A 27,905-nucleotide genomic window follows, 5' to 3' on the forward strand; every position below is an offset into this window, starting at 1 on the left:
CACTCCAGCCTAGGCAACAAGAGCGAAACTCCATCTCAAAAGAAGAATATTATTCAATAACTGATTTTCACATTTTTAAGAAGTACTGAGGAAGGAAGACCGAATACCAAACATGCGCACGCACACCGATCCCGAGTTCCGCAACCAACCTCCCCCGGGCGCCGCGCCTTCCCCGCATCACGTGACGGCTGTCGCCCGCACCTTCCATACTCTCAATATAGGGAGAGGCCGGGTTCCATCAGCAATGTAATAAAAACAATTGGTGAAGCAAAAAAAAAAGGCCTGACAACCTCTTATAACGTTTTTTCTTTATTTTTCTCTTTTATGTGGACAGGGAGCCTTACGTTGATTATATTTACCCTCAAATCTGTTTTCGAAATGCTTTTTAAGTTTCAGCATACTCCCGCGCTTAATGAAATGGTTTCCCCCAGCATCCCCAGCCGGTGCGGTCTGAACCATTGGGAACTTCCCCGAGGGGGGCACCGGAATAGGGGCGGCGGAAAAGGGTAGTTGTCGGGCAGCGGCCCCTGCTTCCCCGTCAGACCTCGGAGTTGCGCTACTCGGACTGTGTTCCTGGGCTTGCGGGAGCTGGCGAGGCTCGGCTCCCCTCGCGGTGCAGGACGCGTTCGGACGGCGCCTGCACCCCCACCGCAGGGCTGGGTGGTGTTACGGCCCAGAGAGTCACGCGCTTGGGTCTCGGCGGGGATGTGGGGCCGCGAGTGAGTGTGGTAACTCTTGGTTCTGCCAGCTCCCCGAGAGCCCGAACCGGGGCTTGAGAGCCTCGCCACCCCGGCTGACGTTCCGGCCGTGGGCTCGGGGGCTCTGTGTGTGATCCCGCCTGTCTGGGACCCGCAGCGACCACCTACCCAGCGCAGTCAGGGGCGGGGCTGAGACCCGGAGCGGGACCCCGGCTGCCGAGTCCAGGTGTCCCGCGGGCCTCGATTCGGGGAGCAGGTCGGCGGGGGTCTGAGGGTTTGGCGGAGGGGCATGTCCGAGTTTGCGTTGGTCCCAGGTGGACCAGTAATGGGGGAGGGTTTAGGGCCAGAGTCCAGGGCGTCGCCGAGACCCTGAGATTTGAAGATAGGTTGGGGGCATGCCCATTAACCAAGTTTCTGGGGATGAGGACTGTGACCTGGGTTCAAACCCCGGGTTAGGGTCGTTGATTTAGTCTCATTTGATCTTGCCATGAAACGGGACTGTTTCCCTTTCCTTCTCCCAGGTTTTGTCTTCGTTCTGGAGGAGAGGGTGTGTGTCATCCTCTTCTCTCAGTTTGGCGTTCAGGAGGGTCCTCTGATGAGCTAATAGGGTAGCACCGTGTCCTCCAGGGAGGGTGGAAGACCGCGCTTCTCTCCAGTGGAGAGTACTGTGAGATGCATCCTTGTCACCTGGAAAGAATGGATTGGCTTGTGGATTGAAGTCCAAGGTGTGGTCAGCAGCAGTCTCTTCAAATGGGGACGCAGGGCAAGGAGGAACTTAGTGGAAGTAGGTTCTGGCTCTCCAGGCTTTGGCCACAACCAGTTTAGTGCCAGATTATCACCGTGGTCATCAAGTAATTGAGTAATAGTGGCAGGTGACACTGTGTTTGCCCTTCTAGTGTCCTATGTCAGGGAGCTCTGTGAATGGAAATCCAGGGAAACGGTGGAAATAGAGCCACAGTGAGAGTGGGTCTGAGCTGGCAGTCATCCCCTGCAGAACTTTTCACCCTGGGCTTGTTGGGATCCCAGCTGCTGACTTAATGAGGCTCCCCAGTGGGAGACTAGTTCTAGAAGCTGTGTGTCCACTGCTGGTTAAGATCTGTTATAGTGCCTTGTTTATTTACAGTGCCCTTACTTAGTGGCCTCTAATTCTCCGCGGTGCTATGAGAAGAGCATAGGAAGTAGGGGTGAAATGGGCCAGGGTCAGGGCGCACCACGGGTGGTGGTGAGGTCACTGTCCAGGTCTGGGACTCAGCTATTGTGGGAGGAGGACATGGACAGACACTCTACCACATCAGGGAACTTGAATACTGTCTTTGGGTGTGATGATGAAGAGACTGTCACCCAGGGGATTTCGGCTTCCTCTGTGGGTTCTGGAAAGCTTGCTGGAAACAGGCTCGTGAGACATACTCAAATCAGTTTGTTTTCTTAAGCAAACACTTCCTAGAGATTGGGATTGACCAGTGAGTAAAGAATGACCTCACGCTGCCCAGAATTCTGATTCCATGTGTAATGCGAATCTTGAGAGGCGTCTGTTTCTCAGCTCTTGGGTGGTATTCAGAGAGGTCTAGTAATATTTGGTGTCACCTGGCTGGTGAGGGCAGGCTCCAGTGACTGCAAAGCTAAATGTTCTCTAGGGCATCTCCCTCTTTCAGGGGCTGCCTGGGTCTCTGGCGTGCGTGATCCATGGAGTCAGAGTCGGAGCTTTTGTCTGACAAGTGCTTTTTTCTTTTTCTTTTTTTTTTTTTTGAGACAGAATCTCACTCTGTCACGCAGGCTGGAGTGCAGTGGTGCGATCTCGGCTCACTGCCACCTCTGCTTCCAAGTTCAAGCGATTCTCCTGCCTCGGCCTCCTGAGTAACTGGCACTATAGGCATGCGCCACAAGGCCTGGCTAATTTTTATATTTTGTATTTTGTATTTTTTGAAATGGAGTTTTGCTCTTGTTGCCCAGGCTGGAGTGCAGTGGTGCGATCTTGGCTCACTACAACCTCCGTCTCCCAGGTTCAAGCAGTTCTCCTACCTCAGCCTCCCAAGTAGCTGGGATTACAGGCACCCACCACCATGCCTGGCAAATTTCTGTATTTCTAGTAGAGATGGGGTTTCAGCATGTTGGTCAGGCTGGTCTCAAACTCCTGACCTCATGGTCTGCCTGCCTTGGCCTCCCAAAATGCTGGGTTTACAAGCATGAGCCGCCGCGCCCGGCAATTTTTGTATTTTTAGTAGATACAGGGTTTCACCATGTTGACCTGGCTGGTCACGAACTCCTGACCTCAGGTGATCCCCCCATTGACCTCCCAAAGTGCTGGGATTACAGGCTTAAACCACCGAGCCTAGCGAGTGCTTTTCATTAAAAGGAAAAACGAGTAAGAGTAGCCTATGTTTTGACCTGACATGGTGGCTCACGTCTGTAATCCCAGCACTTTGGGAGGCTGAGGCGGGAGAATTACCTGAGGTCAGGAGTTCAAGACCAGCCTGGCCAACATGGCGAAACCCCATCTCTACTAAAAATACAAAAATTGGCTGGGCCTGGTGGCGCGTGGCTCTAATTCCAGCTACTCGGGAAGCTGAGGCAGGAGAATCGCTTGAACCTGGGAGGTGTATGTGGCAGTGATCCGAGATTACAGCACTGCACTGTAGCCTAGGCAACAGAATGAGACCCTGCCACAAAAATAAAAAATAAAAAAGAATAGCCCATGTTGGTGCTGAATGCTGGGAAGTGGCTTGTCAACATTGCCTCTGGTTTCCCTCTCCTGCTTGAGAAGGAAACTGCCAGGCCTATGGCCTGAAAGGTAAGTTGATGTGATATAGATGCTGCCAGAGCACACCCTTATAACCAAGAGTAAGAAAGATGGGGACTTGGCTGGGTGCAATGGCTCACGCCTATAATCCTAGCACTTAGGAAGGCCAAGGTGGGTGGATCACCTGAAGTCGGGAGTTTGAGACCAGCCTGGCCAACATGGTGAAACCCTGTCTCTACTAAAATACAAAATTAGCTAGGCATGGTGGCAGGCACCTGTAATCCCAGCTACTCGGGAGGCTGAGACAGGAGAATCACTTAAACCCAGGAGGCAGAGGTTGCAGTGAGCTGAGATTGCACCATTGCACTGCAGCCTGGGCGACAAGAGTGAAACTTGGTCTTAAAAAAGGGGAAAAAAAGAAAGATGGGGACTTGCTCGGTCATCCAGGCTGGAGTGATAAAGTCACGGCTCACTGCAGCCTTGACCTCCCAGGCTCAAGTGACCCTCCCAACTTAGTCCCCCAAGTAGCTTGGACTAGAGGCATGCCCGGCTAATTTTTTTTTTTTGAGATGGAGTCTCGCTCTGTCGCCCAGGCTGGAGTGCAGTGGCATGATCTTGGCTCACTGCAAGCTCTGCCTCCCGGATTCACGCCACTCTCCTGCCTCAGCCTCCCGAGTGGCTGGGACTACAGGTGCCTGCCACCATGCCTGGATGATTTTGTTTTGTATTTTTAGTAGAGACGGGGTTTCACTGTGTTAGCCAGGATGGTCTTGATCTCCTGACCTCGTGATCCGCCTGCCTCGGCCTCTCAAAGTGCTGGGATTACAGGCGTGAGCCACCGTGCCCGGCCCGGCTAATTTTTAAAAAAATTTTTTTGCAGAGACAGGGTCTCACTTTGTTACCCGGGCTGATCTCGAACTCATGGGCTGAAGCAATCCTCCTGCCTTGGCCTCCCAAAGTATTGGGATTACAAGCATGAGCCACTGAGCTGGCCTCAAGACCCTATCTCTGAAAAAATAAATACAGAGATCCTTGAGCAAATACTGGGTTAGAGTACTTCAGAGGTGCAAGAGTCATCTAAAATATCAGCTCCTGCTCAGAAGGTGAGAGGCCTGCTAAGCCATTCAGAACCCTGGGGAGTGTCTACATCCTCATCGGAGATATACTTACTTGAGACTGGCTGTAAACTACTCCCATTATTTTTCATGCTACGAAGGCCTCTAATCTTAGAATTAGCTCTATTTTTTTTTTCTCTTACCTAGAAAACGCCAGGTCTTCAAGGATGTCTGCCGCCACCATGCCTGACCCATTTGGCTGCAGCCTCGTGTGTGCTGGTCTGGTGTGGACGGTGGAAGTGTGATTCTGCTGAATGTCAGGTTAGTGTGGGTGCTCTGCAGGTGGGCTGAGACTTGGCCCAGGCTTGCTGTCCTGTGCATGTCTTGCTAGAAGGAACCTTGTTTCTCTTCCCCGATGCCTCTCAGAGGAAGGCGTGGCCTCCTTTTTCGGGATTTAATGCCTTTACCTTTCCTTTGGGTCCTGCTACCCCTTATTCCATCAGTGGTCGCCCCATCTCCTCTTGAGCAGTAGATTGTTAAGCCACTCACCATAGTGAGCCCTGTGGGCCCTTATTGAAACTCTGTCTGTTTGGTTCCTGTGCCACTAGACTCGGGCTCCGGCCTACCCCACAGCTGTGGCTCCTGAACTTCTGCCGCCTCTAGATTCTGTCCCTTTCTTGGCAACAGCTCTCATCTTTCCGAGGGCAACTTCTCAGTCCTCTCATTTAACACGTGAATTTGGTGCCTCCTGTGTGTCAGGAAGGCACTTTGGAGGCGCAGTTCTGCGATGAGGAGCACTACGACTCAAAGCAGGGCCGGGGAGGGTGGAGGGGTAGAGGGGAACTCTTCTGGTGGGCTGGCAGGGGGTCCTCTGAGCAGGGGACCTGCAAGTGGAGGCCGAGTGGTGAGGAGTGAGCCAGGTGAAGGTGTGTGGAGCATTCCTGACCTTTGTCCCCAGCCCTGCCCTCTCCTGTCCTGCAGCCTGTATCTTTGCTGAGTCCTCAGGGCCTTCCAGCTAGAAGTTCTGCTGTCTGTTAAATGCTGTACGTCTCCTCTTCCGCCGCCTGCCTGCCTCCCTCTCAGAGTGCACCTACAGAGCACCAGCCCTGCGTTCCCTGCCAGCCATACTCAGGGTCTCCCTCTCTGACTCCCACACCTGCCTCACTGCCAGCCCAGCTAAGGTTCTCTTCAAATGTCTGTTTTCTGTCTGCCTCTGCCGTTCCCAGTGTGACCACTCGTGCTCAGCTGTATCTCAGGGAGGAGGACAGGTGCTGGAGCAGCTCGTGCCAGCTGAGCAGCCAACTGCAGAAACGTCAGGTGGGTGGCAGCATTCGTGGGCACGCTGGAGAAACAGTTCCAGGCATGGGCCACTGGCAGGGAGGCTGATTGCAGCCCCCCCCCGCCTCCCACACCGTGCACACTCTGACTTCGCTTCTTCCTAGAGTTAGCAGTTTTGGCAGGCCATGTCTGGTTTGTGTCCACAGCCTGCCTGTCAGGAGTGAAGACAGAACATCTGACTTTTGGATCCGTAATGGGGGTGGGGGCTCCCCAGAAGAGAAGAGGCTTTGAGTCCTGGCCAGTGTCCACTACTCAGTCAAACATTCAGAAACTTACATGATTCTTCATCATCCCAAGCAAGTCTGACTGACCAATGGGGCTTTCTGTGAAGGCAGAAATATTCTGTGACCTGGGCTGTTCAGAGGGGTGACATGAGTTGCGTGTGCCTAGCAAACACTCAGGACATGGCCAGTGAGACAGAAGGGCTGAACTTTTGTCCTATTAATGTATTTATTTATTTTATTTTATTTATTTATTTTTTTTGAGATGGAGTCTCGCTGTCGCCCAGGCTGGAGTGCAGTTGCACAGTCTTGTCTCACTGCAACCTTCACCCCCTGGGTTCAAGCAATTCACCTGCCTCAGCCTCTTGAGTAGCTGGGACTACAGGTGTGCGCCACCATGCCTGGCTAATTTTTTTGTACTTTTAGTAGAAATGGGGTTTTGCCATGGTGGCCAGGCTGGTCTCGAACTCCTGACCTCAAGTGATCTGCCCACCTCGGCCTCCCAAAGTGTGGGATTACAGGCGTGAACAACCACACCCGGCCTATGTATTTAATTTTTTTGAGATGAAGTCTCATTCACTCTGTTGCTCAGACTGGAGTGTAGTAGTACAATCTCAGCTCACTGCAACCTCCACCTCCCAGGTTCAAGCGATTATCCTGCCTTGGCCTCCCGAGTAGTTGGGACTACAAGCGTGCGCCTCCACTCCAGGCTACATTTTTTTTTTTTTTTTTTTTTTGAGACGGAGTCTTGCTCTGTCATAAAGCCTGGAGTGCAGTGATGTGATCTTGGCTCACTGCAACCTCCACCTCCCAGGTTCAAGCAATTCTCCTCCCTCAGCCTCCCAAGTAGCTGGGTTTATAGGTGCCTGCCAACACGCCCAGCTAAGTTTTTTGTTTTAATTTGTTTTGTTTTTGTTGTTTTGGGGTTTTTTTTTGAGACCGAGTCTCAGTTTGTTACCCAGGCTCCAGTTCAGTGATGCGATCTCGGCTCACTGCAACCTTGCCTCCTGGGTTCAAGTGACTCTCATGCCTCAGCCTCCTGAGTAGCTGGGACTACCAGTGCACACCACCACGCCTGGCTAATTTTTGTATTCTTAAGAGAGACAGGGTTTCACCGCTTCGCCCAGGCTGGTCTCAAACTCCTGACCTCAAGTGATCCACCCACCTTGGCCTCCCAAAGTGCTGGGATTACAGGCGTGAGCCACTGTGCCGGCCTCTCCTAGCTAATTTACATTTTAAATTTAAGTTGTCACACATGGCTGTGGCCACTATATGGACAGTGGGTCTGGCTGCATGTGTCAGGCTGTGTCACATGTTAGGCTGTTGGCTGTGGCTGTCCGCACTGTGCACCTTTGCTTCTGCGGTCTCGTTTCCTGAACTTCTCTGCCTGTCAGAACCCCATGACACACCCCCATTGTAAAGCCTTCTCTGGCTTTCCTGCATCCGTTAGGAAGGTATATGGATGCCGCCGCGGCCAGCCCTCTGCAGTGTGTTCGTGGTGTCCCTCAGACTTTGTGCCTGTAGCTGCCCTTGGCCTTTGCATGGCTCCGCCAGCATCCCAGCCATACTGTGGCCAAGCTTGGGGCTTCCCTTGACTCCACGTCCGCACCAGGTGTCCCATTGCTGGCTCTGCCACAGAAACTCTCCAAAGGGCTCTTTCTACCCACTCCCGTGAGCTTTTTCTCCACCGGAAACTGTGTTAAGGTCACCTTTGACCTCATCATTGTTCTGCAGGTTACCATTCCCCCTTTTTAAAAGATTGTGGTGAAATAATACATGACCTAAAATGTGCCATTTGAACCACCGTTGGGCGTGCAGTGCCGTGGCATGAAGTATGTTCACAGTGCTGTGCAGCCATTGCCACCTTCCATCTCTAGAACTGTGCCCTGCTCTTCCCTCTCCGTCCCTGGCAGCCGCCATTCCGCTCTCTGTCTCTGTGGCTTTGAGGGCTCTAGGTACCTCATATTTAAGTGGAATCCTACAGTGTTTATCTGTTTGTGACCAGTGTAGATCACTTGGCGTAATGTCCTCCAGGTTCAGCCGTGCCATAGCTGTGGCAGGGTTTCCTTCCTTTTTAAGGCCATGTGACATTCCAGTCCCACCTTGCTAAAGTAGTTTGTTCACCTGGTCACTGGGGTGACCCTGGAGCTCCCTTCTGGCCTCACTGCCTGAGCTTGGTCACCTTGGCTAGCTGTCCTCCCTTCTCCACCTCTGAGCCTGCAAGGGCTGCACTCCACAGGGGTCCTACATGCCATCCCTGACCGCAGCGCTTGGCTCTGCTGCAGTGGCCCGTCCCCGTGAAGGCTTGGCAGGCACTCACTGAGCCTCCTCCCCTGCTCACTCCTCCTCTGGACTCTGCACCCCCACCCGCACTGTGCTGCGTCACCATCTGCCACCCTGGCCCGAGACACTGTCCCTTCCTGTTCAGATCAGTCAGCAGGGTGCCTCAGCTTGTTCCCCACCTCCACCCTGGCCCCCGCCATCTTTTCTGCACATGGGCATGACTGAACCTTTTCAAGTGAAATTCACATTCTCTCATGTCTCATCAGAACCCCTAAAGCCTCCCCAGTCTCTGATAACATATCCAGGGTCTTTCCGTGGCCTGGAGGAGCTGTAAAATCTGCTTCCTAAAGCCTCCACCCTGTCTGCTGCTCCTCTCCAAACACCAGACCCTACACACCCCTCTGGCAGTACAGCACCCACCCTGCCCTTCATCTCTTGCTTGGCCCGTAAGCCAGTCCTTCCAGGCTCCTGCCTCCTCTGGTCATTCCCCACGCGGGCCTCTCGCAGGAAGCAGTTTTCCTGTGTCCGCCCCCCACCCCCTGCAGGAGGTAAGCTGTGGAGGGAAGCATTGTGTCACCTAGCGCCTCACCTCACACGGAGCAGGTGCCCAGCAGATATGTATTGGGTGGAGGACCCTCTCCCTGTGGCCTTTTATCTGTTTGTTCCCACGGGGTTTGCCATGTTTGGCTGCAGTTCATGTCACTCGAGGACATTCCTTCCCTGTGCCGTTGGCTTTGCGACTCTGGCTCTGTCACAACTCCAGCTGTGCTACCACTGGTCCACATCGTCCCCTCCCCTGTTTCCTGTGACTCCGGTGGGAAGATCCTGTCTCTGTTCCTCTCCTCTCTCCTGCATCCAGTGCAGCACTGGGGCAAAGCAAGGGGATGGGGAACTGGCAGGTGGCCTCTCCTGGGCAGGCAACCATGGCACCCAGGTGCTTCCTGTGCTCCAGAGGGGCTGGGGAGGTTTCATGGGGTGAATAGGCACTGGCGAGCTGACATGTCCCCTGTCCTCCGCAGGCCTCTCGCAGTCTCCAAGGCACCATGAATGCCATCGTGGCTCTCTGCCACTTCTGTGAGCTCCACGGCCCCCGCACTCTCTTCTGCACGGAGGTCCTGCACGCCCCACTTCCCCAAGGGGCTGGGAATGAGGACAGTCCTGGCCAGGGCGAGCAGGCGGAGGAAGAGGAAGGCGGCATTCAGATGAGCAGTCGGATGCGTGCACACAGCCCCGCAGAGGGGGCCAGCGTTGAGTCCAGCAGCCCAGGGCCCAAAAAGTCGGACATGTGCGAGGCAAGTGTCTTTGGGGTTTTCGTTTTGCGATCCCTGCAGTAGGTGTGGGATGGACGGGAGGACCTGAGAGCAGTGGATGGAGCCTCCCAGGGTGACACAGACTGCTTCCCAGGGGCCCTTCAGTTCCTTCTGCTTGTCCTGACTGTAGCTTTTGTTTGTTTGTTTGTTTTTGAGACAGAGTTTTGCTCTTGTTGCCCACGCTGGAGTGCCATGGTATGATCATGGCTCACTGCAACCTCCGCCTCCCAGGTTCAAGCGATTCTCCTGCCTCAACCTCCTGAGTACTGGGATTACACGTGGCTGCCACCACGCCCGGCTAATTTTGTGTTTTAAGTAGAGATGGGGTTTCACCATATTGGGCAGGCTGGTCTTGAACTCCTGACCTCAGGTGATCCACTTGCCTTGGCCTCCCAAAGTGCTGGGATTACAGGTGTGAACCATCATGCCCCGCCTGTGTTAACTTCTTTAACCCACTCTGCCTCCCTGCTGTGGCCTTCATGTTTGTATTCACACACTCCAGCCTGTCCTGGAGGCAGGTCCCCAAAGACCCCTGTTCCCAGCGGAGTTTCCTGCTCCCAGGACCCCCAGTGTTCTCGGCGGGTCACTCCATCAGCTCTCAAGCTCTTGGGAATGAGTGTGAGTTTTCCCCCGTGGGCCACTTGTTTGTGTGGAGGACCTGGGTCAGGGCCCGAAATCAGGGCTGAGTGTCGGACCTGTCACTGCAGTGCAAACAGGAACCCAAGCTTGTTCTTTTGGTTCCGCTGCAGAAGCAGAGGACATGTGAGAGCTGCGTCCATTGCTGGAAATGCCTGTGAGGAATGGGGGGTGGGGAGCACCTCAGACCGGGGAAGGAGGGCACTGCCAGGCCGCTGGGGCGTCCTTGAGCTGGTGTTGGGGTTGCCCTTGGAGGAATCCTGTGACATTGTGGGGAGGGGCTTGCCTGACGCACTGCCACGCAGTCTTGGGGTCGGGGCAGCTCCAGGGCGTGCAGCCTCAGCACCGGAGTGACGGTGGCTGCAGCGGGGCAGCGAGGCAGTGGGGCTGCCGGGGTGAGCTGCCACACCAACATCCTGGAGCTTGGTGCCCGGCCTGTTCTTTATTAGGCCTCTCGCCTGTGCTGAGGCCCCTTCCAGGTGTTATTTCAGAGCCAATGACAGAGGCTGGGGGGCAGTGGGTAATGCTACCACCACAGAGCCCCTCACCCTCCGGCCAGCTGCTTCTCACCTCAGCCTCAGTTTTGTCTTCTGTAGAATGGGGCTTCTCACAGACGTTATCTCAGAGGGTGGCACTTGGGATTGAATGAGATGGAGCATGCAGGGCCCTTTTCATGTTGTCTGCTTCGTAAGCGCTCAGCAAGTATCTGTTGGGAACAGCCTCTGGCAATCTCTGTGATCTCTGTGTTCTGTTTTCCTCTTTAGGAAACATTTAAATCTTCAGATAAGTATAAATCTGGAAGCCAATTATTTTTATACAAAAATAGCTTGAGTTTTCCAAGCTCAGATTTGCATAAACCTAAGAGTTTGTTGCCCTGCTTTCCAACTAACAGATTTACTTTTCCTTTTCATGGACAGGGCTGCCGGTCACTTGCTGCAGGGCACCCGGGGTATATCAGCCACGATAAAGAGACCTCCATTAAATACGTCAGCCACCAGCACCCCAGCCACCCCCAGCTCTTCAGCATCGTCCGCCAGGCCTGTGTCCGGAGCCTGAGCTGTGAGGTGAGCCTCACGATCACAGAACCTGTCTCTGTGGGAGCCCACATGCTCCCAGGTGCTCTGGATGGGCTCGGAGTCAGCACTGCACAGGGAGGCAGGCACTGGTCCCCTCAAAGGGCAGACCTGCAGATCAGCACAGCACAGGGTACAGGATGCCTCCGTTGTCCAAAATTGCAGAAGAAGTCATGTTGGACTTGCCGAGCATTTTCTGAATGGGTGCTAGCTTTTGCACTTTAAGCACCAAACTTTTATTATTTGTCCTTTTATTATTGTTTTCTTTTTTCCTTCTTTTGTGGCAGGGTCTCGCCCTGTCGTCCAGGCTGGAGTGCAGTGGCGCCGTCATGGTTCACTGCAACCTCAAACTCCTGGGCTCAAGCGATCCTCCAGCCTCAGCCTCCCAGGTGGCTGGGACCACTGGTGTGTGCCACCATGCTCAGCTGGGGATTTTTTGTTGTTTCTGTTAAGACAGAGTCTCACTCTGTCGCCCAGGCTGGAGTGCAGTGGTGCAATCTCACTGCAACCTCCATTCCAGGTTCAAGCGCTTCTTCTGCCTCAGCCTCCTGAATAGCTGGAACTACAGGCGTGCGCCACCATGCCCGGCTAATTTTTTGTATTTTTAGTAGAGACGAGGTTTCACCGTATTGGCCAAGCTGGTCTCGAACTCCTGACCTTGTGATTCGCCTGCCTCGGCCTCCCAAAATGCTGGGATTACAGATGGGAGCCACTGTGCCCAGCCCCTTTTAAAAATTTTTTTGTAGAGATGAGGTCTCACTATGTTGCCCAGTTTGGTCTCAAACTCAAGCAATCCTCTGGCTCATCCTCCCAAAGCACTGGGATTACAGGTGTGAGCCGCCACACCCAGCCCTGTGTGTCCATTCTTGATGGATGTATTCCTAAGATAGGAAGCATTTTTGGTTAGGTGGTTCATTGCATCAACATCACCTTTTTATTATCTCAGTCCTCATTCCAAGTCTCGGTGATGGTCCCCTGCTGCTCTCAGCCTGCTGAGGTGTGGATGATTTGTTCCTAAATTACGTCGCTGCTGCTGTTGCTCTTGACCCTTAGCTCTTAGGTCTTTGTCTGTTACAAAGAATCCGTCGGCCGGGTGTGGTGGCTCACTCCTGTAACCTCAGCACTTTGGGAGGCCGAGGCGGGCGGATCACAAGGTCAGGAGATCAAGACCATCCTGGCTAACATGGTGAAACCCCGTCTCTACTAAAAATACAAAAAATCAGCCGGGCGTGATGGCAGGCACCTGTAGTCCCAGCTACTCTGAAGACTGAGGCAGGAGAATGGTGTGAACCCAGGACGTGGAGCTTGCAGTGAGCCGAGATTGCGCCACTGCACTGCAGCCTGGGCAACAGAGCGAAATTCCATCTCAAAAAAAAAAAAGACTTCGTCGTTCAGTTACTAAACTTCCTTGTTATCGGTTTCCACCCAGTCAGACACACCGAGCTCCCTTGCTGTTCTCATTCAGTGTGGCTGTGTGCCTGCCCTCAGCTGTCCTCTCCTTTTAATTTGCTACCTCTGGTCTGCTAGCAGGCAGCTCAGCGTGTCTTAGAATTGTGTGTTAAGGAAGAGTAAGTATGTTGTGAGGAGGGACCGAAGTCCTCTTAGAAGAAGAAAGTATGTGGGGCCGGGCGTGGTGGCCCACTCCTGTAATCCCAGTACTTTGGGAGGCTGAGGTGGGCAGATCACCTGAGGTCAGGAGTTCAAGACCAGCCTGGCCAACATGGTGAAACCCCCTGTCTCATAAAAATACAAAAAAATTAGCCAGGCGTGGTGGCACACACTTGGAATCCCAGCTACTCTTGAAGCTGAGGCAGGAGAATTACCTGAACCCAGGAGACGGAGGTTGCAATGGGCCGAGATCACGCCACTGCACTCCAGCCTGGGCGACAAGTGAGACTCCATACTGCCTCCCTCCCCCCAAAAAAAAGAATAAAATGTGCAGATTTCAGTGCAGGGAGAGTGTAGTGGCTGCTTTAACCTGCTGGTTCTTCTGCATGCTCCGGGTGAGTAAGCTGGTACATTTGAGTCTGGGAGAGGTGTGACATATGCATGGGAGTTATTTATGGCTCAAGGTGGAAAAAAAGCAGTGAACCTTGTTGCTGGCCCTTGCAGTCCACGATGACAAGTGGTGTTGGCAGCTTGACCACAGGAGCAGAAGAGGACAGTCTTTAGCTCTCATGGTCCCCACCGTGCCACTCTCCCCTGTTATTAACGCTGGCTGATTTGTGCCAGCTGACTGAAAAGTCTGAAGAAGAGGCTTTGATTTGGTACAACTAAGTGAGGAAAGGGCTATCTGAGTCGCTGGTGTCCCTCCAGGTCTGCCCTGGCCGCGAAGGCCCCATCTTCTTCGGAGATGAGCAGCACGGCTTTGTGTTCAGCCACACCTTCTTCATCAAGGACAGCCTGGCCAGGGGCTTCCAGCGCTGGTACAGCATCATCACCATCATGATGGACCGGATCTACCTCATCAACTCCTGGCCCTTCCTGCTGGGGAAGGTCCGGGGAATCATCGATGAGCTCCAGGGCAAGGCGCTCAAGGTGAATGCAGAGGCGAGATGCCAGGGTGGCAGGGGCCCCTGCACTGCAAGAGTCGCTCTGTGCTGAGGTTAAAGCCTGGAGCCCGGGTGGCGTCTTCCTCTCTGCTTGCAGCCGCTGCACTGTATGAATTGTAGTCTCTTGCCTTCAGGGCTAGAGGTCGTGGTGAGGAGCCTCCCAGGCCATCCTGCCGCTTTACTGGTCTCTCCTGCCCCCGCTGTCCTGGTTCTAGCTGAGCTCTGGTTTCTTTGCTGCAGTCAGACCTCTGGTATCTTTGTTTCCTCTGGCCTTTGTCTCAGGGATGTCTATTAATCCCATTGAGTTGCACCACCGAACGTAGGCTCGGTGGAGCTGTGGAGCTGCGGCTCAGGCCAGGCCAGGTCAGGTCATGCTCTGGTAACAAACAGCTTCCGGATCTCAGCACCTTCAAGCCACAGGGCCCGTTTCTTGCTCATGCTGTGTGCTTTCCAGGAGAGCGGGGCTCTGCTTCCTGTGATTGTCCTGGCAGGCAGAGTGGTAGCTGTATGAAAATGTCGCCCCTAGGCTGGGTGCGGTGGCTTACGCCTGTAATCCCAGCACTTTGGGAGGCTGAGGTGGGCAGATCACCTGAGGTCGGGAGTTTGAGACCAGCTTGACCAACATGGAGAAACCCCTCTCTTCTAAAAATACAAAATTAGTCGGGCATGGTGGCACATGCCTGTAATCCCAGCTACTTGGGAGGCTGAGGCAGGAGAAACGCTTGAACCCGAGAGGCGGAGGTTGCAGTGAGCTGAGATCGCACCACTGCACTCCAGCCTGGGTGACAGAGTGAGACTCCATCTCAAAAAAAAAAAAAAAAGGAAAAAAAAGAAAAACTAGCCGGGCGAGGTGGCGGGCGCCTGTAGTCCCAGCTACTCGGGAGGCTGAGGCAGGAGAATGGCGGGAACCCGGGAGGCGGAGCTTGCAGTGAGCTGAGATCCGGCCACAGCACTCCAGCCTGGGCGACAGAGCAAGACTCCGTCTCAAAAAAAAAAAAAAATGTTGCTCCTTCTGCCCTCCAGAAGCATGGACAGTGCTAGGAGCCTTGTTTCTCTCAGCTTGTTGGCCAGAGCCAGTCACGTGTGCGTTAGCCAAGTAGTGTACCCAGAAGGGGAGGCGGAGACAGGTGGGGAGCAGCGCAGATGGCCACTCACGAGAATCCCCCCGGGTGCCTTGGGTCGCTCATTAGGAAGGGGACAGGAGAAGCTCAACCGATTCCTGTGCTCAGGTGGCTCCTGATCTAGCCGGGGGCAGAGCTATGCTGTTGGGAACGATTGGACTGGTGGCACCGTGTGTGCTCTGCACGGAGAGAGTGCAGTGGGACTGAGCCTCCAGGAGTCAGGTCCTGGAGGTGGCTGTGAATGAGTGGGGGTCTGGGCTGCCGGCAGCTTTGGCTAAAAGAGGCCGTCCCTTCCCTTTGCGTTTCAGGTGTTTGAGGCAGAGCAGTTTGGATGCCCACAGCGTGCTCAGAGGATGAACACAGCCTTCACGCCATTCCTACACCAGAGGAACGGCAATGCCGCCCGCTCGCTGACATCGCTGACAAGTGATGACAACTTGTGGGCGTGCCTGCACACCTCCTTTGCCTGGTAACGGGCGCCTCCGCTTTTGGCATATCCGTTAGTGTAGAGCAGTCACGATACATTGGTTGGCTTGTATCTGTTCTGCCACAGATTTGGGAGAACAGTGCTTAGCCGAGTTTTCTTGCTGCCTCTGCGAGGAGCGCTGGCCTGTGGGCACTTGTCAGTGAGCACAGATCTCGGCCGAGAGTCCTTGTTCTCTGGGCCTCTTCCCCTGAGTGTGCAGAAAACTTATTGAGGTCGAACTCGCTTCTTCTTGGGTTCAAGTTATTCTCCTGCCTCAGCCTCCCAAGTAGGTGGGACTACAGGCGACTGCCACCACATCCAGCCAATTTTTCTATTTTTGGTAGAGACGGGGTTTCACCATGTTGGCCAGGCTGGTTGCAAACTCCTGATCTCATGTGATCCACCCGCCTCAACCTTCCAGAGTGCTGGGATTATAGGCGTGAGCCACTGCGCCCAGCCCATTTTTTTTTTTTAAAGCAAATCTGAGTTGTATCGTTCCAGCCATAAATATGATCATAATACTGTGATCATGTCCAACAAAATGGACAGACTCCTGAGTGTTCTCCAGGCTGCAGGCCCTTGTGCAGTTTCCCTTTTGTCTCACAAGTGACTGCGCTGGCATCGGAGCAGCACCCCAAGTCTCTCTGGTTTAGAACAGCTCTCCCTTGCATCCCCTCCTGTCCAGGTTCCTCCCATCCGTCTTTTGAAGGACCTTGGTCATTGGCTTATGGAACTGCCTGCATGCGGGATCTGGCTGCTTGTGCCCTGGTGGTGTTCTTTTATACCCATGTTTTCCTTTAACTGGTAGGATCAGGGGCTGGGTGAGCATCAGGTTTGCTTTGTCCTTTGGCGAGAAGGCTCATAGCTGGCGCTGTGTTCTCCAGGCTCCTGAAGGCGTGTGGCAGCCGGCTGACCGAGAAGCTCCTGGAAGGTGCTCCGACCGAGGACACCTTGGTCCAGATGGAGAAGCTCGCTGGTGAGGCGGGGTGCTGTTGCCGGGGCCTTGGCCCAGATGGCCGTGGGGCGGTACCAGCTCTCTGCTCTCCTGGCAGGAAGAGCTGAGGGAGGGAAATGCGGATCTGAATCAGCCCAGAGGAGCCTTCGGGGAGCTCACCCTCTGATCTCGGTGTGATGGTTGTGATTTCCTGTCTCACTTGCCTTGACCGCCGTGTGAAAGAATCTGTTCCCCAGCTAGGTGGGGAAAATTCACAGGTGGGCTGTCCCTAGAGAGAACTGGCTGATTGAAGGCTTCTCGTCCCGATTTTGTGATAGCCAAGTGCTTGGCCTGGTTGGACCCAAGTTTTCCATCAAGGGCAGTGGTTCCCTGACCTCCCAGGTGCCTGGGCTTCCCCAGGTTCCTGATCTGGGGCTCGGGGCCCTGTGTCTGGGGATCCTGGCACTGTGTCGCCAGCCCAGAAGCACTGGGCCAGTCTTGGCCAAGCTTTCCATCAGGGATGATTTGATCTTGGTGCAACAGATCTGTGGTTACGACCATTGTTCCACACCGTGAGTCATTAATAATGCTTCCTATGCCTCTGCTTGCAAATGACCAGCCTTCCAAACAGCTGGAGCTATTTCGAGGTGTTTCTGCAGGCAAGTGCAGGCGTGCCCTCAAATAAGCTTTGCCGGTGGACTCTTAGCAAGAGTGGAACCCGGTCAGGAAAGACAAAGCCTGGGAATCCACCCCCATGCCCTGTGGGTTGGCTGGCCCTGGAGCCATTTATTATAGTGCCAGTCATGTTTCTAGGCAGGTGCAGATGGCAAGGGCAGTGTCTTGGTGAGCTTTTTAGCACAAAGAGCTGGGTCTGTCGAAGCCTTTGTGAGAGCTGGAAACGCAGGTGTGCTGGGCATGCGAAGTGTGGGGTTTCGGGCTCAGGGCCTCAGACAGACCTGGCTTCGCGTCCTGGCTCTGCTTCTCACATGCACCCTTCCCTTTGGGTCTCGTGATATGAAATGGAGATGTCGTCATTTGTGAGGGCTCCATGAAGATTCACTGAAATGACAAATACTCATTTCTTCATCTGCGAAATGGAGATAATAGTGCTGACGTCAGAACAGCTGAGAGGACTAAATGAAATGATGTTGGATGCAGCCATAAAGAAGAGTGAAGTCGGGCACTGGTGCATGCCTGGAATCCCAGCACTTGGGAGACCGAGACAGGCGGATTGCTTGAGCTCAGGAGTTTGAGACCAGCCTGAGCAACATAGGGAGGTCCAGCCTCCACAAAAAATATGAAAAGTAGCTGGACGTGGTGGCGCATGCCTGTAGTCCCAGCTACTTGGAAGGCTTCGTTGGGAGGATCACTTGATCCCAGAAGATTGAGGCTGCAGTGAGCTGCGATCGTGCCACTGCATTCCAGCCTGGGCAACAGAGCCAGACCGTGTCTCAAATAAAGAAGATGGGAATATGAAGGGGTGGCCTGCCCCTCCACACCTGTGGGTGTTTCTCGTAAGGTGGAACGAGAGACTTGAGAAAAGAAATAAGACACAGAGACAAAGTATAGAGAAAGAAAAGCGGGGGCCCAGGGGACCGGCGCTCAGCTTACAGAGGACCCACGCCGGCACCGGTCTCTGAGTTCCCTTAGTATTTATTGATAATTATCTTTACCATCTTAAAGACAGGGGAGTGGCAGGACAATAGGATCATTTTTAGGGAGGAAATTAGCAGTAAGACATAAGAACAAAAACCTCTGTGATATGAATAAGTTCAAAGGAAAATCCTGTGCCTTGAGATAAACCTTTTAGCAACATTGTTTCATCCTATCACATGGGGATAAACCTTGGACAATACCTAGCTTTCCTAGGCAGAGGTCCCTGCGACCTTTGGCCGTGTACGTGTCTCTGGGTAGTTGAGATTAAGAGAATGGTGATAACTTTTAACCAGCAAGCTACCTTCAGGCATTTGTTTAACAAAGACACATCCTGCACAGCCCAAAATCCATTAAACCTTGAGTCACCGCAACACATGTCTCTTGCAAGGACAAGGTTGGGGGTAGGGTCACAGATTAACAGCATCTCAAATACAGAACAAAATGGAATCTCTTATGTCTACTTCTTTCTATATAGACACAGTAACAGGCTGATCTCTCTTCCTTTTCCCCACAGGAATAGTAGACACTGGGGACTCCAGAAGGAGGGAGGGAGGGAGGTAGGGAGGGGAGCAAGGGCTAAAATACTTTCTATCGGATACTATCTGGGCATATTACTTCCTGTGGTTCACTGTCTGGGTGACAGGATTCATAGAAGCCCAAACTTTAGCACCACGCAGCATACCCTTGTAACAGCCGCACACGTACGCCCTCAATCTAAAATAAAAGTGGATTGGGAGGCCGAGGCAGGCGGATCATGAGGTCAGGAGTTCGAGACCAGCCTGGCAGATATGGTGAAACTCTGTCTCTACTAAAAATACAAAAATTAGCTAGGTGTGGTGGCCCACGCCTGTAATCCCAGCTACTCAGGAGGCTGAGGCAGAAGAATCACTTGAACCCGGGAGGCAGAGGTCGCAGTGAGCCGAGATGGTGCCATTGCATTCCAGCCTGGGCGACAGAGCAAGATTCCGTCTCAAAAAAAAAAAAGTGGAAAAAAAAGAAACAATGTGTAGATCCTCAAGAGCTGTGGCCGACTGGGTGTGCTCCGTAGACACACTGTTGGCGTTTTTCTCACTGGTTTGAGTTTTCTCACCAGCAAAGAACAGCTGACGGTCTTTCCGTAGGTGCTTCTAAGAGAGATGTGTGGTGCCCTGCGCTAAGCAGACAGCAACTGAGCCCTCCCTCCCACCCCAGGGCTCCCAGAGCAATGGGGAGCATGGGACCTGGCTGCAGCCAGGAATCTACACTGACTGGCTCAGCCCACCATGTGCCTTGGGCTGAAGTCAGGGGACAAGACTGTTTGTATTTGTAACTGTCCGTGTTGTCTGTCTTGCAGATTTAGAAGAGGAATCAGAAAGCTGGGACAACTCTGAGGCTGAAGAGGAAGAGAAAGCCCCTGTGTTGACGGAGGGTGTAGAAGGGCGGGAGCTGACCCAGGGCCCAGCAGAGTCCTCCTCTCTCTCAGGCTGTGGGAGCTGGCAGCCCCGGAAGCTGCCAGTCTTCAAGTCCCTCCGGCACATGAGGCAGGTAGGCAGCAGGGGCAAAGCACATCAGGAACTCGGGAGGAGAGCCCAGCCACACGCCTTGCCTCTGGACCCTGCATCTTCAAAACCCTGCAGGAAGTGACTGACAGACTCCTCGGTGGGTGGCTGGGGGCACGGGGCGTCGGGGGTATTAGCCCTAGGATCAGTGCTCACCTTTCAGTGATGACCTAAGTATCTTCAAAGAAAAGCCCAGATAGTGGGCATCCCATGGTCCTCTAATCCTCTAAGAACCTCCTAAAGGCATTGAACAGCACCATAATTGGTTTGGATGCAGCCTGGATCCTGCCCATTGAAAGTCATGGTCATTCTTGGCTGGGTGCGGTGGCTCATGCTTGTAATCCCAGCACTTTGGGAGGCCGAAGGGGGCAGATCACGAGGTCAGGAGATTGAGACCAGCCTGGCCAACATAGTGAAACCCCATCTCTACTAAAATATAAAAATTAGCTGGCTATGGTGGTGTGCACCTGTAGTCCCAGCTACTCGGGAGGCTGAGGCAGGAGAATCACTTGAACCTGGGAGGCAAAGGTTGCAGTGAGCCGAGATTGCGCCACTGTACTCCAGCCTGGGTGACAGAGTGAGATTCCATCTCAAAAAAAAAAAAAAAAAAGAACCTGCATACAAACCATAGTAGTAAACAGCAGCCAATCCATGGAATATGATTAATTAGAAGAAATAGGCAGTGTGTGTTTAGGGTGATGTATGTACATGTGTGCCTGCCAGACATGACAGAATCTAACAGCGTTGCCTCCGGGTGTATCGAGTCAGATGCCGGGAGAGAGGGGTGCGGGTTGCTGGATTACAAGGGCAGGCTGCCTTCTTACAAGATTCTCCTGTGTGTGTTTTTCCAATGAGCACTGATTCATCAGAAGAGAGTTACTTGTTTTGGAAAATGGAGTGCGACTGATTTCATGGCAGATGTCCTTGGGGCTTCTGGATGAAAACACTCATTCCATCAAAATCCTGCATTTGGCTGAAACCTTCCTTGTCCATTGCTTATGTCGATGAAGGTTGGAAGGGGTCTGGAATTCCTCTGGAGGTGGGACTGTGTTGAGGCTGTTGGGGTTTGGTGAAACGTGGTATTGTGGTCTTTCTCTTACACTGTGTTTCAAAGCTGCGTTTGTCTTCTTAGAAGCCATGAGACAGCAGGCTGGACTTTCCTAAGGTGTCAGTGTCACGGAAGTTAATAATGGGGTGTGGGGAGAGGCTGTTCTAGGTTAAAGAGTAAGGACAGGCCGGGTGCGGTGGCTCACGCCTATAATCCCAGCACTTTGGGAGACCGAGGCGGGCAGATCATGAGGTCAGGAGGTCGAGACTATCCTGGCTAACACGGTGAAACCCCATCTATACTAAAAATACAAAAATTTAGCCGGGCGTGGTGGCAGGCGCCTGTAGTCCCAGTTACTTGGGAGACTGAGGCAGAAGAATGGCGTAAACTCGGGAGGTGGAGCTTGCAGTGAGCCGAGATCGTACCACTGCACTCCAGCCTGGGTGACAGAGCAAGACTCCATCTCAAAAAAAATAGAAAGAAAAAGAGGCCGGGCGCGGTGGCTCACGCCTGTAATCCCAGCACTTTGGGAGGCCGAGGCGGGCAGATCACAAGGTCAGGAGACCATCCTGGCTAACACGGTGAAACCCCATCTCTACTAAAAATACAAAAACAAAATTAGCTGGGCGTGGTGGCGGGCACCTGTAGTCCCAGCTACTCAGGAGGCTGAGGCCAGAGAATGACGTGAACCCAGGAGGCAGAGCTTGCAGTGAGCCGAGATTGCACCACTGCACTCCAGCCTGGGCAACATAGCGAGACTCCGTCTCAAAAAAAAAAAAAAGAAAAAGAAGGAAGGAAGGAGAGAGAGAGAGCAGGAAAGAAGGAAAGAAAGGAAAAGAAAAGGAAGGAAAGAGAAAGAAAAAAAAAAAAGAAAGAAAAAGGACATGGCAACGAAACGCAATCATGGTCCTGTAGTAGCTCCTGGATCCAAAGAACAGCAGCCGTCAAGCAGGCAGGTGCTCCGGGCTTGAGCACGCGGCTGGATATCAGGTGCATCCGTCCGGGCCCTCCTGGCTGCAGTCATGGTCTCAGCTGTGGAGATGCCCTTGTTCTCCTGGGTGCTGCCATGTCAAGGGCCCTATAGCTTGCTTTCAAATGGTTCAGCAGAAAGTGTCTGTAGAGAGAAGGTGAATATTGCAGAAGGTTAACATTTTTTTGCTGCAAATTTTTAAAAACAAAATTGGGAGAAAGATCTTGGAGCCAGAGCTTTGAAATTGAGTTTCAGTGCAAACCTGGAGCTTCTGTCTCTGCCCCTTTAACCCTGGGCTGGGCATCCTGGGCTGGGGATCCTGGCACTGTGTCACCAGCCTGGAAGCACTGGGCCAGTCTTGGCCAAGCTTTCCATCAGGGATGATTTGATCTTGGTGCTACAGGTCTGTGGTTACGACCATTGTTCCACACCGTGAGTCATTAATAATGCTTCCCATGCTTCTGCTTGCAAATGACCGGCCTTCCAAACAGCTGGAGCTGTTCCGAGGTGTTTCTGCAGGCAAGTGCAGGCGTGCCCTCAAATAAGCTTTGCCGGTGGACTCTTAGCAAGAGTGGAACCCGGTCAGGAAAGACAAAGCCTGGGAATCCACCCCCATGCCCTGTGGGTTGGCTGGGCACCTGCCTCCCTGAGAAGATGAGTGGCTTTTTCCTGAGCCCTGTCTTTGCTCTACAAAGTTTTATGAACATGGCCGGGCGCGGTGGCTCAAGCCTGTAATCCCAGCACTTTGGAAGGCCGAGACGGGCGGATCACGAGGTCAGGAGATCGAGACCATCCTGGCTAACACGGTGAAACCCCGTCTCTACTAAAAAAAATACAAAAAACTAGCCGGGCGAGGTGGCGGGCACCTGTAGTCCCAGCTACTCGGGAGGCTGAGGCAGGAGAATGGCGTAAATCCAGGAGGCGGAGCTTGCAGTGAGCTGAGATCCGGCCACTGCACTCCAGCCTGGGCCACAGAGCGAGACTCCGTCTCAAAAAAAAACAAAAAAAAAACACAAAGTTTTATGAACACACAAATAAATAACTTAATGGGAAGGGAGAGAAAAACCATTTCTGCTAGTCACGCCGAAAGCCCTGCACTCTCTTGTTTAGGTCCTGGGTGCCCCGTCTTTCCGCATGCTGGCCTGGCACGTTCTCATGGGGAACCAGGTGATCTGGAAAAGCGGAGACGTGGACCTCGTCCAGTCAGCTTTTGAAGTGCTTCGGGTGAGAACGTCTTTTCCTTAGGTGTGCGGTGCAGGGCAGTACTGGCCTGGTGCCTGGTATCGGGTGGGGATGCTAAGCTGCACCGACCGTCCAGCGCAGAACCGCGTGCACCACGCTGTCTCCACCTGGAGACCTGGGTCTGGTCTGATGACGTTTAAATCATCAGAAGGATGAGTGTGCCTAGGCCTGAGAGGGAACAAAAATGCATATGACACAGTCTTGGAAAAAGCTTCTTTGTGGGATGTGGTAAGAGACAAACATCTGTGCAGGCAAAGATTAATATAAGAGTTAACACCACAGAGCCAGGGGCGGTGCAAGCTGGTGTGTGACTGGCGGTCCAGACAAGAGTTAGGCACCTGGTGGTGGAGGACCACCCCCCTCCGCCCTCTAGTGGGCTGAGAGTCTGGGGACTCCTCTGGCAGGAGGGAGGGCTTGGACCGGGCTGCAGGAGGCGTGTGGGGTTTGGGTAATGGAGCATGGACGGCTGGGGCTGAGGGCTTCCTCGCATCCTTGGTCTGAGTCCTGTTGTCCTCCTCAGACTATGCTGCCCGTGGGCTGCGTCCGCATCATCCCGTACAGCAGCCAGTACGAGGAGGCCTATCGGTGCAACTTCCTGGGGCTCAGCCCACACGTGCAGATCCCCCCCCACGTGCTCTCCTCAGGTGCGTGCCACCGCGGGCTGTGGGGCCATGCCCTGCGCTGAGGGTCCCCATGCCTCAGGCCCAGAGTGGAACCAGATCTCTGTCATGGGTTGTGGAGAGGAGGCCTCATTGCAGGGCCAGCTTCCCCCATGGCTCTGGGCCTCCGTGTTCTGTCTTCACACAGGCAGCAGTGGGTGAGTGGACCTGATGGGAAGGGTGGCTGGCAGGGACTGTCGTCAGTGGGCTGCAGGTCACCATCCTGGGGTGGGAGGATGTGTCCCTGGCTGGAGGATCCTGGTCGTCCTGGTGAGTGGGTGCCCATGAGACAGAGGCCTGCTGAACACTGGGCGTGAGCCGCCTGCTTCTGTGGGCCCCACCGTCCTCTCCTCACTCTTCTACTGTTCCCCTGTCCAGCCTTCTGCTCTCTTCCAGCCTTTTTCCTCCTCTATGTGCCCGAAGTCTTCCCGGCCTTCACTGGTGCGGTCAGGGCTCAGCAAACTCCTGGTCGTTTGGTTTGGGGATATCCAGGGGGCAGCCCCCAGGGGCTCGTTAGTGACTTCCTCCAGCACAGCTGTGCGCGGCAGCTGCTGACTCACGCGTGGTCTGAGTGGAGCTGCCCTGAGCCCCCGATCAGCACCCAGGCTGGGTCCTGACTCCCTGCGAGACAGTGTCTTTTTTCCGGGTAGCATTAGAAACACAGGCTCTGGTTTCAAACAGACTTGAAATTCTTACCACTACCAGCAGGTTATTTAACATCTCCAGGCCTGTTTCCCCATCTGTAGAATAGGGTCATGGTGAGACCACCCTCGTAGGGCTGCCTAGTAAGAGGTAAATTGATGTATATAAAGTACTTTGTGATTATTGTAATATAATAAATTATTAGTTTAACTGAGGCAAACGTTAACCCTTAACTATACACAAATAACCTGAAAGGTTTTTAATACCAAAGTGTTGATCTGGGCCAGCCTTTTCACCGGCAGCCTTTCCCACCGACCTGAGATGAGCCGAGTGGGGCCCGTGGTGGGCGAGCGCAGGGGAGGTGAGGAGCCATGGACCTTGTGTTGTTACAGAGTTTGCCGTCATCGTGGAGGTCCATGCAGCCGCACGTTCCACCCTCCACCCTGTGGGGTGTGAGGATGACCAGTCTCTCAGCAAGTACGAGTTTGTGGTGACCAGCGGGAGCCCTGTAGCTGCAGACCGAGGTGGGTGCCCCCAGGCAGAGTGTCCTTTTCATGAGAAGATGCTCCCGCCCCGGGCTGACGCCTGCCCTTGCTCTGCCCCCGCCCTTCTCCCCAGTCGGCCCCACCATCTTGAATAAGATTGAAGCGGCTCTGACCAACCAAAACCTGTCTGTGGATGTGGTGGACCAGTGCCTCGTGTGCCTCAAGGAGGAGTGGATGAAGTAAGCGACAGTGTGGGCGAGGCCCCTGTGCTTGTGACCCTGGAGAAAACCTGGAGCTGTTTCCAAAAGAGGAAGCTGGACCATGGCCACTGAGGGAGGAGCTGAGAGAAGAGGTTGGGGGCAGGGTTCCAACTCCAGGTCCGCCTGTCACTTCACGGTGGCCTCGGGAAGTGGTCGTCATCTCTGCCCCTGGCTCCTGCATGGGGGGGCGGGGGTGGCGCCTGCCTCAGAGAGCGGTTGAGTCTCGGGCAAGGGCTCTGAGCTCACAGGAGGGTTCGTAATGGAAGCTGTCATCTGCTGTGCAATTAACTTCAAAACCTGAAAGCCCAGTAACCCATGTCCCGCTGGTTTTTTTTGTTTTTGTTTTTGTTTGTTTGTTTTTTTGTTTTTGAGTCAGAGCTTTACTCTTATTGCCCAGGCTGGAGTGCAATGGCATGATCTTGGCTCACCACAATCTCTGCCTCCCGGGTTCAAGCGATCAAGCGATTCTCCTGCCTCAGCCTCCTGAGTAGCTGGGATTACAGGCATCCACCACCATGCCTGGCTAATTTTTGCATTTTTAGTAGAGACAGGGTTTCAGCATGTTGACCAAGCTGGTCTCGAACTCCTGACTTTGTGATCCGCCCACCTTGGCCTCCCAAAGTGCTGGGATTACAGGCGTGAGCCACTGCACCTGGCCCCACCGCTTCTTTTTTTTTTTCTTTTAAAGCAAATTTATTTCCTCCTGCCTCGATTCTTGGTAATTTTTTTGGTCAAATTTATTAATCAAACATTGTCTTGATTTAAAATCAGGCAGTGAAGCTTAGGAGCAACCAGTGTCTTCCATGAGGTTAAGGAAGGTTTTTCTTTCTTTCTTGGCATCTTGACAACAGCTTGAGGGAGGGTGTGGGAAGCGCACAGGCCCCATACCCGACAGAGGGCCGAGGGCCGAGCCCAGCCCCGACAGCTTCCCTTCCTTGCTGGGACATAGCTCCTTTCAGCAGTTCAGGGGCCGAGCCCACTGCCCCGAGCATGTGGATTCCAGCTCTGCCTGCACAGCTCCTGCTGGTGCCGAAGCCGCGTCGCCCCCGGTGGGCCCCCGTGACCAGGGCTTGGGGGATTGGGCTGTGGCGTCTGAGTGTTTTGTTTTCGTTCTCTTCAGCAAAGTAAAGGTGCTTTTTAAGTTCACCAAGGTGGACAGTCGACCCAAAGAGGACACACAGAAGCTGCTGAGCATCCTGGGTGCGTCCGAGGAGGACAACGTCAAGCTGCTGAAGTTCTGGATGACTGGCCTGAGCAAGACCTACAAGTCACACCTCATGTCCACGGTCCGCAGCCCCACGGCTTCGGAGTCTCGGAACTGACCCGCCCCACACACCTGCCCGAAGACGGGGATGGCTGTCCGCAGACTCCTCCAGCCCCGCGAGAGGAACTGTCCCTTGAGTTTCTGAACTGCTGGGAGGAGCTGTGTCCCAGTAAGGAAGGGAAACCACCCGGGCTTGGCTCGGCCCTCTGTCAGGTTTGGGGCCTGTGTGCTTCCCACACCCTCCCTCAAGCCGTTGGAATCGCTGAAGATGGCAGTGAAAGGCGGAGGGATGGTGGACTCTGTGTTCAAACCCCTTGGAGAGACGCTTAGGAGGACAGCTTGTCTCTCAGGCCCCTTGTGGACTTAGATCTCAAAACCCACAGGAGAAACAGGTCCAACTCGGCATGCAGTCGCAATAACATATCCTCTCCCGAGGTTAACATTCAAGCGTTTCTATTTTGAAATTCAGCAAGAGTTTCTGGGCCTCATGTTTGAGTGTACATTTTGCTGCGTTGTGAATATTCAGCACATTGCCAGCTCTTGGTCACTGAGTGATGGAGTTAGGGCTCCGCGAGAGACTTTGGGGAGTGAAGTGGACCTGTTCCGCATCTTCGGTCCTCTGAAATGTGTGTTCTGAAGCCATGGGCTCATCTTCTGGGGTGTTCCCCTGCAGCTACTGGTGAAGGTAACCTGGGGCTTAACAATGGAGCCCCTGATGGTTTATTTTGCTCAACATAGGTTGCTGAGGGGTCAGAGCAAGCATCTGACTTGTGCAGTCCCCTGGATATGGTGAGGCCCACCATGCTTTTATTCTGTATCACTTTTGTCTTTATTGTGGCTTTCAACATTTACATTTGGCTACCAATAACTATTTTCAGAGGGTGGTGATTGAAAACAATTTCATCATCCCACTGTACTTTTTTGTTTTTGAGACGGAGTTTCACTCTTATTGCCCAGACTGGAGTGCAATGGCGCAATCTTGGCTCACTGCAACCTCTGCCTCCTGGGTTCAAGCGATTCTCCTGCCTCTGCCTACAGAGTAGCTGGGATTACAGGTACCCACCAACACGCCCAGCTAATTTTTATATTTTTAGTAGAGACAGGGTTTCACCATGTTGGCCGGGCTGGTCTCAAACTCCTGACCTCAAGTGATCCACCCACCTCAGCCTCCCAAAGTGCTGGGATTACAGGTGTGAGCCCCTGTGCCTGGCCCCTTTTTTTTTTTTTTTAAGAGATGGTATCTTGCTGTATCATCCAGGCTGGTCTTGAACTCCTGAGTTCAAGCAGTCGTGCTTTAACCTACAGCTACAGGTACCCCAACTATACATTTTTAATGAGGATTCATGGCTCAGAGGGATTTTCTGGTGGTTTTGCTGATTTGTTTCTAGTTTTTTGTGTTTAACTTATATTTAACATGAAGACCAAGTTTATATAACTAGGTATCTGTATAACGCAACAACATTGGAACACAATAAAGATGTATTTTTGTAAATTGTTGACTACATGGTTTATTGGTTTGATGCCTAATATTTATTTATTTATTTGTGCTCAGGCACAGGAAATACTATGGTTAAAAAATACCAGTGAGTGGACCAGGCATGATGGCTCACACCTGTAATCCCAGCACTTTGGGAGGCCGAGGCAGGCGGATCACAAGGTCAGGAAGTTTAGACCATTCTGGCTAATACGGTGAAACCCTGTCTCTACTAAAAATACA

The 27,905-nt window shown here is 53.3% G+C and overlaps 1 protein-coding gene across 5 annotated transcripts; it reads left to right on the forward strand.

Annotated features, from left to right (window-relative positions):
* The first annotated feature begins 299 nt into the window (after positions 1-299).
* Positions 300-27,680, forward strand: FLCN (folliculin). 5 transcript variants are annotated; one of them, XM_025362635.1, is made up of 16 exons: positions 300-954; positions 1,220-1,423; positions 4,698-4,811; positions 5,717-5,807; positions 9,352-9,624; positions 11,196-11,342; positions 13,301-13,354; positions 13,668-13,889; positions 15,333-15,493; positions 16,375-16,466; positions 19,414-19,604; positions 22,747-22,860; positions 23,399-23,522; positions 24,572-24,703; positions 24,798-24,903; positions 26,045-27,680. In XM_025362635.1, the coding sequence occupies exons 5-16, from the start codon at positions 9,376-9,378 to the stop codon at positions 26,244-26,246; spliced, it is 1,794 nt and encodes a 597-aa protein (XP_025218420.1). In that variant the 5' UTR covers positions 300-954; positions 1,220-1,423; positions 4,698-4,811; positions 5,717-5,807; positions 9,352-9,375; the 3' UTR covers positions 26,247-27,680. The 5 variants fall into 5 exon arrangements, with proteins under 5 accessions (XP_025218420.1, XP_025218424.1, XP_025218425.1 ...); XM_025362639.1 differs by lacking the exons at positions 1,220-1,423; positions 13,301-13,354 and adding an exon at positions 8,599-8,880; XM_025362640.1 differs by lacking the exons at positions 1,220-1,423; positions 13,301-13,354 and adding an exon at positions 8,683-8,880.
* The last annotated feature ends 225 nt before the right edge of the window (positions 27,681-27,905 follow it).

This window comes from Theropithecus gelada, chromosome 16, assembly GCF_003255815.1.
Source record: "Theropithecus gelada isolate Dixy chromosome 16, Tgel_1.0, whole genome shotgun sequence".
NCBI classification, from domain to species: Eukaryota; Metazoa; Chordata; class Mammalia; order Primates; family Cercopithecidae; genus Theropithecus; species Theropithecus gelada.

Excerpts from the sequence above, each read along its gene's own strand:
- FLCN (XM_025362635.1), top strand. The coding sequence starts at position 9,376 with ATGAATGCCATCGTGGCTCTCTGCCACTTCTGTGAGCTCCACGGCCCC. Across the intron at positions 16,467-19,413 it reads CCAGATGGAGAAGCTCGCTG|ATTTAGAAGAGGAATCAGAA; the intron begins GTGAGGCGGGGT and ends TCTGTCTTGCAG. Across the intron at positions 24,704-24,797 it reads CCCTGTAGCTGCAGACCGAG|TCGGCCCCACCATCTTGAAT; the intron begins GTGGGTGCCCCC and ends CCTTCTCCCCAG.